At 36.0% G+C, this 13,702-nt stretch overlaps 1 protein-coding gene across 4 annotated transcripts in view; it reads right to left on the bottom strand.

The window, feature by feature from the left end:
- Positions 1–13,702, bottom strand: part of SPART (spartin) — a 40,801-nt gene that overhangs the window by 21,849 nt on the left and 5,250 nt on the right. For all 4 annotated transcript variants that reach the window (XM_022574669.3, XM_089899670.1, XM_089899671.1 and 1 more), the window contains exons 2-4: positions 7,846–8,657; positions 3,991–4,188; positions 1,616–1,771 (exon numbers count right to left, since the gene is read on the bottom strand). In XM_022574669.3, the coding sequence (XP_022430377.1) occupies positions 1,616–1,771; positions 3,991–4,188; positions 7,846–8,655 (1,164 nt within the window). In that variant the 5' untranslated portion in view covers positions 8,656–8,657. The remainder of the gene's footprint in view (positions 1–1,615; positions 1,772–3,990; positions 4,189–7,845; positions 8,658–13,702) is intronic.

Raw genomic sequence — 13,702 nt, 5'->3', positions numbered from 1 at the left:
ACTCTGTTGAGCAGGCTGTGGGGAGACAGGTATGCTCCAACAGCTACTGGTGCAGTGCTGAATAGTATACTCCTTAGGGAGGGCAAAGTAGCAAAATCTATCAGAATTACAAATGCATTTACCTGTTGACACAGTAACCCCATCTCTAAGAATTTATTTGATGAATTACCTGCAGATGTATGAATCAATGGTTCTACAAAGTCATTCATTGAAGCACTGCTTGTAATACCAAACAATCACACCAAACACCCCTCAATAAGAGACTGATTAAAGAAACTATGATATATTCATACAATGAAATATAAGGTAAAAAAGACTGAGGAAGTTCTCTATTTACCCCAGACTTTATTATCAAAATATATATATATATATATATATATAGGACATTCTATATGATGTTCCCTTATGTATAAGAAAGGGAGAGAAATAATTACAGATTTTGTTTGCTTTTATCTGCCTCAAAAAATCCAGGAAAGAAACACCAGATCCTAATAAAAGTAATTACCGACAGTGGCAGGAGGAATGGTGTAGACAGGGACAAAGGTGGGAGTAAAGGTTTCCAAAAGTATATATATTCTAATATAATTGGATTTTTTTTTAACCAAGGAATTAAATTTTTAAAAATGAAGTTCTAACTTCCAGTTTGGACTCCCAATGTCCTCATAAAGCTGGTCTAAGATGCTCAACATAACCCACAGTGACAGTTGGCAAGTAAAAGTAGAATATTCATGTGATATTCATTAATTCCAAAGACAATTACTGAGCACTTATAATATGGAATACAACAAAGAACAGTACGAAACTGTTTACAATTCAATACTCACACAGTGTTACTTTCTTTCACCATAGGTTTGCTTATTTCACCTTCGGGACTCATCTTAGCCATAGTGCCTTCCAGGAGGAGCCTCCTTAACTGCTTCCCACACCACTCATCTATGTGGAAGGTATAACCTAGCGTTCTAGACAACTTATGTACTTTCATCTAATGATCACACTGGGTAGAAATTATCTCTTTGCTAATATGTCCTCCCCACTAGATGGGAAATATTTTGAGATGAGAAATTAAAATTTTTTCCCACTATGCTCATCTTTCTAGCACTCAATAAATATTTCCTAAACTCTAATCCAAATTTACCATTTGGAACATATCACAAAATCTAAGAAATGAAAGAAGAAACTACTAAGTGTATTTTTTTAAAAGCCCATTTTCTCTGTTCTGTTGACTATTAATGAAGAAATAAGGAACTGAATAAAAATGGTAGTGTAAGGAAAAGCATACCTAACCCCAAGATCTTGATGTATATAGGAAGGTGGAGAATAACACAAAACAAAAACCATACACATCATTAACGTAATTATAAAAATCTTTCAAATAGTTGCAAAAAACTATCCCCCCCAAACATAGATTACCTTTTAAAACAGTTTAAATAACAAATACTTGGAAAGGGAAATATTAAAGCTGATTATAATTATTTTACCAGTGATAACTTTGTGAATCTGCAAGTTGCTCTGCTTCAGTAAATGGGGATCTTATAAATAATTTAAACTGGTGAAAGGTACCATTAGAATAGAACACACATTCATACCTTGTTGATCTTTCACTTACTCTACTAACCTTTTTCCCCCGTTTTCCCTTATGACGCACATCCTTACTGCCTGGGTCCAACTGTCTCACATCAGTGCCACTGGCTTCCTTCAACTGGTTAGAGGGGCATCTTGATCTTCCAGGGATTTGGAATTCATTTTCTCCTTCTGCCCGGTCCCAGTTGGCCTAGGGAGTAAAGGCCTTAACTTAGCTCAAATTCAAATTTCCTCTAAGCTACAGTACACCATGCTCCAATAATATACCTATTCAAATGACAGTGTTTTACAACTACTTTTACTAGTTTTTCTCTATACTTTTATCTCATCACCAAACCTCAAACGTTTGAGTTCTTTGGCTCACAGGATATGGCCTAAAGCAAATTTCAAAAAAACAAAGTACAAGAGATAAACTTATAGCAGTAGTTGGTACAAGTGATCGTTAAATCAGATGCAGCTACATTTGAATTTAGTTAAACAATAAATTATAAGTTTTAGAAAACACATACAAGACAATGAGTTTAAAGGCAATTAACAATTGGGAGATTGGGATTGACATATATATATACTAATATGTATAAAATGGATAACTAATAAGAACCTAATGTATAAAAAAATAAATTAAATTCAAAATTTCAAAAATAAATAAATAAAGGCAATTAACAAACCTCATGTCCAGTTTAACTACTCTGCATTGTTGGAAGGCTGATTTTGTTTTTCCATTTTTGCACTCAACACTAAAGATAATCTGCTTGCGTACACTTTGCTGAATGAATGCTTAAGAGTAAAGGCAAATCAAAAGTATAGCTAGTAACTAGCTTTTGTTTACTGTTGGAGTTCTAGGACAATACAGAAAACTAAAAGTAACATTCAACCAAAAAAATAAAACTGAACAGAGGAAATAAATATATAACCTAAAGGTCAGTTTCTCTCCTAGAGTCCAGTAATACAGGCCAAATGAATGTAGGGGTAAAGGGAGAAACAGCTCCATAAAAGGTCTGGAATACTTAAGGAATGTCACTTCATTCAGCCAGTAAACAGCAAAGCTTATTAGACTTAAACCCATATCCATTTGACCATGTTGCTGCTTTTGTAAACTCCTCTCCTAAGCACATCGAGGCTACACAGACTTCTGTATGGGGGCCATGGGTTTTGTTAACGCAGCTTAAATATCTAGTATTTAAGAACATGTTGATCACCAGGTCATTCTCATATATAGTTCTTACAACGTAATGCTGAGATGACTCTCCGACCTTTCACTTAGCTGGTGATCTGCTCCCACCACCTCTGATGTTAAATTTTTAATACAGGTATGGATTAAAAGTGTATTCTATTTCCTCAGAAAAAAGGAACCAATCTTTCATGACTGAACTCAAAGGAAACTATTTTGTGAAATCCTCCCAGACCTCCTTTCACTTTTATTTCCATCACCTCTCATACTGTACTGTGATTATTCAACAGACTGTAAGGTGCTCAAGAATAAGAGCTGTTATATATGTATCTTTATAGCCTCCTCTGTTCTTTCTTCCCACCCCATCATTTAACATAGAACCAGGTTAAATAATGAATTCTAAGTATCTGCTGACTGAAAGAGAAAATAAAAGATTACACTACCATGCTGTGAATCTCCTTCAACCTCAGATAACTGTCAGTATTCACAATCAAACATATTTTCCCCCTCTTGTCCTACATTAGGATGGGCAAGAACACTTAAAGAAAATATCTCCATTATACTCTATTTCAACTCCCTATAACAGATCAGCATGTGGGCAGAGGAAATGGGCTAAATAAGGCAAGTTCACAGGATGACCAACCGTATTTTAAATCACATTTTATTTTGCCTTCGTTCATCATGAGAACAAAGACAATTCCCTCAAACAAAACCTGTTCCTCAAGTCATACCCCTAAAATGTCCAATATTACCCAGATGCTAATGCTGAAATTACCGTCACTTCACCATTTAGTCCCATTGGCCCACTTTCCCAACTGAGAAGTAAGACAGTGGTCATAACAAAAGCAAATATTCACAGAACATTACTACTTGCTAGCACTGATGTAAGTGCCTTAATGTATTAACTTTTAATCTTCATCACAGCCCAATGAAGTGGATGTTACCATTATCCTGACTTTATGATAAAGAAACTAAACTATAGAGAAGATCAACAGCTTGAGTTAAACAGCTATTAAGCGGAAGAGTTCAAATTCAAACAGAGGCAATCTGACTCCAGAGACCACAATCTTAATCACTATTTACAGCCAATTCCCAACTTGTATTTGTGAATACGCAAGCAAATGATATACTCTCAGTTTCCTAACTCTGATCACATTAGAGCTTATTACAGTTTCTTTAAAAGCAGAAATGCTTATGTTACAGTAGGTTTACATCCTGAAGGTGATCGCACAAGTTACCTGGAGCCGAAGGTCAGACATTTGTCTTAATAGATCCTCAAAGAGTTCTCTATCATCTTCTGGTAATTCAGAAGACAAGACGACCCCCACAAAGCATCCTGATGCTTGTAACATTGTATCAGGAAACATGTAGGCTCCTATAGTACATTTAAGAACTGGAGATCTATCAGGAACTAGAGGATACAACCAGTCACAAACCTGAAAAGGTTAATTTAAAACAAATCAATTAATAGAGCTAGGTTTTCACCGAGGTTTTAAATATTGTTATACTAGCAAACACACATTTTAAAGTTTGAAATGCATTTTACAAGGCTTTCTAGAACCATTAGCATCGACAAACCCCCAATAAAAATCAGCCATTTGCTAGTCTGATCTCCCTGCAAAACACTCACAGGAACTGTGCTAAAAATGTTATTGCTCCACTAATTATATAGTCTTAAAACTGGTGCCCTTAAACAGCCCACTGTTAACCAATAATGAGTCTAGCTTTAAATAAATGGTCAAAGTAAATTAAGGTTTTCTTTATTATTCAAATTAGACATCCCTTTGTGGAAAAAAATAAAATCAAACTGTTTCCAAGTACTCCAAATGTATTTACTGATTTAATCCTCTTGGTTAGTGTTGTCATTTTAACTACAAGAAAACTGAGGCACACAGTTGCTCAGAGTCAACAACCAAAAAGTGGGGCTAGGTAATTAAGCACATGCTATCTGCCACAGGAGAAACTAAACAATTATTTTAATTAGAAACCCAGCATTCAAAATGTTGAATTTTCTTTTAACTAAACCCAACCTGATCTGACAGAGCAAGAAGATTAAGTTACATTTATGGGTTCACTATCTATTGTGAAGTTAAATCAAAATGGCACAAAGCTGCCCTGCAACGTCATCTGGTGACGTCAGATTATCACAATAAGACTTAATTAAGCTCACCTCCTAGAGATCTAAATTCAGAAGAAACTAAGTTTAAATCAGAATACCCAAATTATTCATTTCCATTATTCTTTGAGTGACCAGAATATAACTTCACCCCTCACCCAGGACACGCTCTTCCTAATATTAAGAAACTTGGGAGAATAGATTATCAAAATACTGTGCAATAAACATGAGTCAATGGGATTAAATATTTCATATAAACGATGGAGAATCCTGGTATATTATCATCTCTGACCAACAGAATACGAATGTGCAGGGATCAAGCACTCAAGTCTCTTTCCTAGAAAGTGCTTAACAAACATTTTCAAATTCTTTTTTTTAATGGATTCTCTCTTTTTAGTCATCTCAAAAGCCACTCTCCAACTTTTATAAAAGTCAAACTTCAGACAAGTTGCAATAAAACTGATTACTGTATTTTCCAAAGTATGATATATAACCATCTGTGGTATACGAAATTACTTCAAGTAATATACGAACTAAAGTTGAGTAGCAACATATTTTAAAATGTATTAGGGAAAAATACGGTATCTTTCCCTCAATTTCACAGTTGTTATTGTTTAGGAAAAAATTAACAAATGAGACATTTAAATTAAAATATGAATAACAAGTGTTGGATTTAACAAAAAAAATCATAATGGTTATACTTAAATGACTAAAGATTGGGAAAGGTTTCTTTTACTATGCCATGATTTCTCTAAGATTAACTACAATTCTGGTCATCTTGACTGAAATGGAGTATCCTCAAATCTTCTCAAATAAAACTTTATAGACCTTTCTCAGGGTAGATTATTACAGATTGGTGAGCTCATCCACCACAGGCTGACTTCTCCCAGTTTCACTTTCAGAGGGCAATCTCATGTCCAAGTTCCCTATGAACTGACCATAAATTTAACAGGTTTAAAAAGTATATTAAAACTAAAGTCAAGAGAAAAATAGTTGTTAGAAGCCACAGAATTCTAGTCTGCCTATTTAAAACCAAATTAATTTCTAATTTCCTAAATAAAGCAATAGTGATTTTTTTGCAGTGTAAAAAATTACATCTAGGGCTTCCCTGGTGGCGCAGTGGTTGAGAGTCCACCTGCCAATGCAGGACACACGGGTTCGTGCCCCGGTCTGGGAAGATCCCACATGCTGCGGAGCGGCTGGGCCCGTGAGCCACGGCCGCTGAGCCTGCGCGTCCAGTGCTCCGCAACGGGAGAGGCCACAACAGTGAAAGGCCCGCGTACCGCAAACAAAAACAAAAACAAAAACAAAAAACAACAACAAAAAAATTACATCTAACTTCTAATACTTAGCTGTTTCAATGTTTGATTTTTAGAACAAAAAAATTCAGTAAACACCTGGTTACTCTCTTTAAGGACACTGCTACAAATATCCGAATACATTTAAATGAGAGCCCCTTAAAAAGACTCAAACTTTGGGTACAATTTTACATTTTATTTAGGACTCAAAATAGGAGATGTTGGAAAGGTTAAAAACAAAATTAAAAGAACTAAGACAAAACAAATTTTTACTAGAGAACAAGTCATTTTAATGGTTGAGCTCATGAGCTCATTCTGCATGTAGTAGAATGTTTCTGATGTTCATTCCCTGCACCTCCAGTAGCCCAGGCCCCAAAGGTTTTTTAAATTCCACTTTTACTCTATTACCAGATCAGCAGAAAGTATTATATCTTTTATCAGCCCCCTCCCAATGCCAGTCAAAAAGCCTACTCTTTTTAACCTCAAGGCTTCTTTTTTAAAATAACTTATGGGATTCACACTATTCTTCCTGTCCATTAATGAAGTTTTCCTGTCAACAATGCCCCAAAGTATCTCCTTCATACATCCCTAGTAAGTCTCCAACTATCTTTAAACAACCTTCAAGTTGACTCCATGTACAAGCTGCATAAGAACTGAAAATAGAATATACCAAGAGAGAAAATAAATCTGGATAACTAGTACTGTAACTAAACCACATCATCTGGACTCTGGATAAAAGCACCTGCCTTGCTCAAATAGTCATCTCCCTTACATGCAAACCCTTTTGTTATACCCAATGTATACTGAATCCTTACTTCTAGAACCCCATCTCCCTGTACCAATGTCTACTCTTTTAAAAACAGATTGATATTGGACCATCACCTTCAGAATACCTTACAAATTCCACAAGTTTCCTAACAACAACTTTTATTTAGCACCAGTCTTTGTTCTTGGACCAAGGACATCCTGGTAAATTTAAGTGCTTGGAAAGTTAGAACTGCATCTTAGATGATCGTCACAGTCTCGACTTGTAGACGAGGGTTTCTCAACCTTGGCATGACTGAAATTTTCAGTTAATTTTTTTATTGATGAGAGTGATCCTGTTTAGATGTTTAGCAGTATACCTGGCCTCTATCCACCATATATGCCAGTAGCAATAGCACACTCCCCAGTCCCAGTTGTGATGACCAAAAATGTTCTCCCCATGATGGGGAGACCGGGGGTGGCGGGTATTCCTACTAGTTGAGAACCACTATTCCAGACACTGGATCTAGCCCAGTTCAGCCCCTCAGCTGGGGCTTGACATGTATAGAAATTTACAGTTACACATTCACACATGAGTTACATAAATCCCTTTTGAAATCAAAGTTATTATGTTTCTTCTTCAGATAAAAAATTACAAGTTAAGGATAAATATTCTGATTTCCCTCAGGTCCTGTATTCACAAATTCAGTACTAAAACAAGAGTTTACATCTAAAGAAAAGGAAAAAGAAAGGCTATCAAACACAAACATAGATGCTCAAGGCTAATAAATTTCATGAAATATATTTTAAAAGGAACTAGAATTTATAATAATCTTTTTGCACTTACTGTCTTGGACACATTATAAGTATTTACAAATAAAAATAATATATTCTACACATATTTCAAATTATGTTTACATTTTTCTTTGGCTTACCTGAAGAAACCCAGGAGGACGGTTTAGAACTGTATCAAGAGAATTATCCAAGAACCTCACGATTCGAAGGTACCCAGGATATGAAGGTGCACTAACCTCCCCTGCAGGATTTACAAAAAAAATCTGTACTCCATTTGGTATCAAAATCAACTCATCTGCATCTAGCCCTAAGGTCTCAAGAGGAGGTGGCTGAGAATGATTCCTATAAAAGTTTTCCCCAACTGATGAGAACTCCCCAGATTCTGTTCCGTAGGATACAGTGTAGTGACCCTCAGCAGCCTGAGGAGTATAAGCAGGAGGTGCTTCTGATGGATGACTTTGAGATGGTAAGGAAAAAGTACTAGGTGTAGAAACTGACTCTGTACTTGTAGTTGAAGTGTTTCCATTTACTTCATTGTGCTGAGGAAGTGAATTAAAGGACTGAGGCTCCAGTGACTTTTCGGACATATCTTTAGGCGGAAATTCTGGATATAACTTGGGCACCTCCTGAAGATCATTCCTTAGAGAAGTGGCAAGACCCTTCTCTAGAATTTCCAACCTGGTACGTACATTCTGTAGTGTTTCTTTCATTTTCTGTTGCATCTGTCTAGCAGATTCCCACCCAGGACCTATGTGTTCGGGATCTGCTGATGAAATGCTGATTCCTCTGAGCAAGTGCCCTATTCCTTGCTTATAGTAGTTCTTTGCTTCTTCTTTCTGACCTAATTCATCTGTATTCAGTCCTTTATTAACAAATAAAAAGGCCTTCTTGTATGCTTCCTTGATGATCTTAATTTCAGCAGGTTCTCCGTCTTGTGGCTCTTGTTCCATTTCTGCAAAACAGGAAATACATCTTTAATTACCTTATTTAGCTCTTTGTTTACTTATTATCAGTTTCTCCTACCCAAATATATTTCAGAGGACTGGAGCCTTGCTTGTCTGTCCTGTTCACTGATGTATTCCCTAAGCCTATTATTAGATCTGACAATAGAGAAGGCACTCAATATGTATTTGTTGAATGGATAAATAAATAATACTCTTGGTCCTAAATATCTTTTTTTTTAACATCTTTATTGGAGTATAATTGTTTTACAATGGTGTGTTAGTTTCTGATAAATATCTTTTTAATTAAAAAACATAAGAGAATAAGCCAGAACACATCTGTTGAATAATTTTCTTGTTCTAGTTTCTTACAAGAAATAAAAGTTCCCTGTACCTTTAAGGTTGGAACAAAAAAGTCTTACTCTAAAATTCATTATAATTCCAGATTATAGTAGCTAATTAAAAATGAGGTTGAATCGTACATTGGAGAGGACAGAAATGAGAAAAAAAAAATGATCTGAGTGAAGCTTTAAAGTACCCAACTTCCACTTAAAGGCGGCAGGTTACTCACATGCAGTTAGCCCTGTTCCCTCCCAAAACTCCATTAAAATGACTTACAAGGTTATGAAAAAAGCATAACCATTCTTTTCAATGAGAAAAAGGCATGAACAGGTACTTCACAAAAAAGGATATTTAAATGACATGTGAAAAGGTGTTCAACACATGATTCCCTCAGGGAAATGAAACTAAAATCCATAATATGACTACAGCTGACCCTTGAACAGTAGGGGATCCACTTATACAAGGATTTTTTCAGTAAATACAGTACTGTATTTTCATTTTACAGCTCTTTAAATTAACTAAGTATGGGGGAAAGTGTGTTTGATTAGAGATCACATTACATGGAATCAAAAGAACTGGGGTCTGCATCCTGCTTCTATCTAAACTGTTTCAGCTTCCTGCCCTTGGATGAGTCATGTATCGATTCCTTTGTGTTTGAGGCAGAGACAGCAGCAGAGGGACTTCTGATCGTGTGGGGACTGGCGCCCCTTATCCCCTGTTGTTCAAGGGTCAGCTATATATACTTATCAGGAAGCTGAAACTGAAGACTGACGAGCGTTAGAGAAGATGGCAACTGGAACTCTCATATACTTTGCTGGTAGAAGTGAAAAATGCTACAGCCACTATGGAAATTCGGCATTTCTACCAAAGCTACATTCACCCACTCTATGACCCAGCAATTCCGTTTAGAGGTATATAACCAAGAGAAATGAATGACTATACACAACAAAAACATGTACAATCATATTCACAGCAGCTTTATTCACAAAAGCCAAAAAATCGAAACAACCCAAATGCCCACCCACAGGAGAAGGGATAAATAGTGGCATATTTATATTATGCGGTAATACGTAGGAATTTTTTTTTAAATTGATGCCTGTAACACTGATGAATCTCACCAACTGCACAAAAGAACCCACATACAAAAGGCTTCATATTGAGACTACTATACTATACTATATGATTTTACAGGTAAAGTTGAGGAACAAGCAAAACTAGTCTATTATGATAGAAACAAAAATAATGATTACAGGTGTTGGTATAGACTTGGAAGGGACACGAGGGGACCTTACAGCATATGAAAATGCTCTCTATCTTGATCTGAGTGATTACATGGGTGTATACATACATTAAAAAATCTGTAAATCTAAGATTAGTGCACTATATTGCACCTTATTATATCCTTTTATAAAACAAATAACAAAGCCGTAACTCACAAAGAGGGAGGATGAAGAGTCAACAGGGCTTTGTTCCTGAAAAAGGAGGAAGACGAGTAGTAACTCACAAAACAGATTTGAGAAAGCTGAAGCCTACACTGTCAATCGGGAAACCAAAGAAGCAGCCCCATTTATATCTCATCACAGAACCTCCGAAAGGCACAGGAACTGATGGGATTCAATCTTCCTCTGGAAGAGGGAGTAGAGGTAGAGCTGAAAAAAGGACTGATTCAAAGCTAATTTACGAAGTAGACCTTTAGATCTCTCCTATACCAAGCACCCCAAAACACTATTTCTCTTCAGCCCTGAAAGAAGACTGGATATTTTAATTCAAAAGAGCATAAAATAAAATGTCTCAGGACAGGAACTATCAGACATGATTAAGGGTAAATATCAAAAGCAGGACGATGAAAAATTAGATACTGAATACTGAGACCTTCAACCTTTTCTCCCCAACTTGGGTCTTCGAGTTCAGGCAGATAGGTACCACTCCAGAAAAAAGATTGTAGTGTCTTCTCTGAGAAATCTGACCACCACCAAGAGGAAAAACCTAAAGAAGTGACACTGAGAGTTCCCCCAGGAACTGTCCAAGCAACTAACTCTTCAGAGAATCCATGGTTGATAGGTTCTACCCCAGAGTCTCCAATTAACATTTTAGTGCCCCAATCTTATACATAAGCAGAGAGCTAAGAATCAGAAAACTGGTGAGGAAAACATCTAATATGAAAGAAAAGAAAAATAAGAACAATGCAATTTGGTTGAAATGGATAATATGCAGGGAGAAGAACACTTCCAAAAACCTTTGTATCAACATAAAGAAAAAGAAAATACTGCATCCATGAAATAAAAACAGGATATACACATACAAAAAAGGACAAAGAACTAAAGGAGCTTTTAAAAATTGTATACAAAATAGCTGGAAAGAAAAACTCAGTAGAGGGATGAGAATATAAGGTTAAAAAATTATAGAAAATTTCTGCAAAGCAGAGCAAAAAGACAGAGATGAAAAATAGGAAAAAACAGACAAGAAAATTAGAGAGAACTCAGTCTAGAAGGTCTGATATCTGAATAACAAAATTTCCAGAAATAGAGAATAGATAAAAAAATAAATCAGGGATAGAAGAGCTGAAGAAACAATTCAAAGAATTTCCCAGAACTGGAAAGCACAAAATCCCAGATTAAAAAGACCCATGAACAAAGGGTGAAAAAAACCCCACAACCATGAAATTTCAGGACATTAGGCTCAAAGGGACCATCTTAAAAGGGCTTATCCATAAAAATAAATAGAGAAATAAGATTGCTAAGGAACTTCTTAAACCCAACAGAAGTTAGAAGAAAATAGTATAATTAATTCATGACTGAGTGAAAATAACTTCCAAACCCAGCCAAGTGACTGCTCAGATATTACGCCTTCTTTTTCTTGGATTCTCTGTTTGATGAAAGGAATCACAAGGCTGATGACAGCAGTTCACAGATGACAATTACGCAACCAGTTCTTACTGGAGTAGAAGACAGAACTCCAGAGATGTCTTCAAGCAACTAAAATTGATAGAATACTTAATGTGTTCTTAAGTTTTGAGAAGAGATCTATTAGGTTGGCCAAAAAAATGCCTCTGGTTTTTAAGTAAAAATAAAACACACATTTTTCATTTTCACCAAGAACTTTATTGAACAACATATTCACCCTTTTGTTCCACTACCTTCTGCCATTTTTCATGCAACTTCGTAATTACATCTTCCCAAAACTTTTTATCCTTTTGAGCAAAGAACTGCTCCAGGTGTCTTTTAGTCTTTCAGGGAACTGAAGTTTTTTCCATTAAGAGATAAAGACAGAAATGAATGGAAATCTGAAGGTGCAATGTCTGGTGAATATGGTAGATGAATCAGAACTTCCCAGCCAAGCTGTGACAGTTTTTGCCCGGTCATCAAAGAAACATGCGGTCTTGTGTTACCCTGATAGAAGATTATGTGTTTTCTGTTGACTAATTCTGGACACTTTTCTTCGAGTGCTGCTTTCAGTTGGTCTAATTAGGAGCGGTACTTGTTGGAATTAATCATTTGGTTTTCCAGAAGGAGCTCATAATAGAGGGCTCCCTTCCAATCCCACCATATACACAACATCACCTTCTTTGGATGAAGACCAGCCTTTGGTGTGGGTGGTGGTGGTTCGTTTTGTCTGCCCCACGATCTCTTCCTTTCCACATTATTGTACAGTATCCGCTTTTCATCACCTGTCACAATTTGTTTTTAAAAAGGAATGTTTTCATTACGTTTAAGTAGAGAATCTCATGCGGAAATACAATCAAGGTTTTTTTCGCTTAACTTATGTGGAACCCAAACATCAAAACGATGAACGTAACCAAGCTGGTGCAAATGATTTTCAATGCTTGATTTGGATATTTTGAGTATGTCAGCTATCTCCTGCGTGGTATAACGTTGATTGTTCTCCATTAATGTCTCGATTTCATCGTTATGAACTTCAACTGGTCTACCCGACTGTGGAGCGTTGTCCAGCGAGAAATCTCCAGCATGAAACTTCGCAAACCACTTTTGACACGTTCCATCAGTCACAGCACCTTCTCCATCCACTGCACAAATCTTTTTGTGTGTTTCCATTGCGTTTTTACCTTTCTTAAAATAATAACCATAATATGCCAAAAATGTTGCTTTTTTTCTCCCATCTTCAATATTAAAATTCACCAATTTTGATAAGTCTTTTTTAAAATGCACGCTGATATGACAGCTGTCACATACAATCTAACAAAATTGTTTTGAATGAAGTTAAAGACAACTAAGTGCTACTAGAGCCATCTTACTGAAAAAACCAAACTAACCTTTTGGCCAACCCAATAAATAACTGTGGGAGGACTCAGGGTTTAATCAGTGATAAGTACATGGTAAACTAAGGAAATAAAAATCAAGACAATTATTAACTCCAGGGAAAACAAGATGCTGAGCTAGAAAGAAAAGTAATCATGTACAGCATGTTTCAGTTTTGATTAATGTCATAATAATGTAAATAATGAATCTTGATACAAGCAAAATTATAATACAACCATATTGAGAAGATGGGAAGATGGATGGATAGAAAGTTTCTCTGCCTGTGGTACAGGATGGAAGACCTGAAATTTCATCTTTCCTACTAGGAGATTAATGGACAATGCCTAAAACTGAAAAATAAAATAAAGTAGCAATATAAGCATCCTGTTGACAGATTTAGACAGAAAGACCAAAAGAATTGGTAAGAAAATTGAAACATGCTGCCTTTGGGAGTAAGG

Source organism: Delphinapterus leucas, chromosome 18, assembly GCF_059928025.1.
Source record: "Delphinapterus leucas isolate spDelLeu-1000000601 "Yukka" chromosome 18, BTC_Dleu_Yukka2, whole genome shotgun sequence".
Classification (NCBI taxonomy): Eukaryota; Metazoa; Chordata; class Mammalia; order Artiodactyla; family Monodontidae; genus Delphinapterus; species Delphinapterus leucas.
The sequence above is the reverse complement of the archived record's forward strand: the minus strand, read 5'-3'. Positions and strand labels throughout refer to the sequence as shown.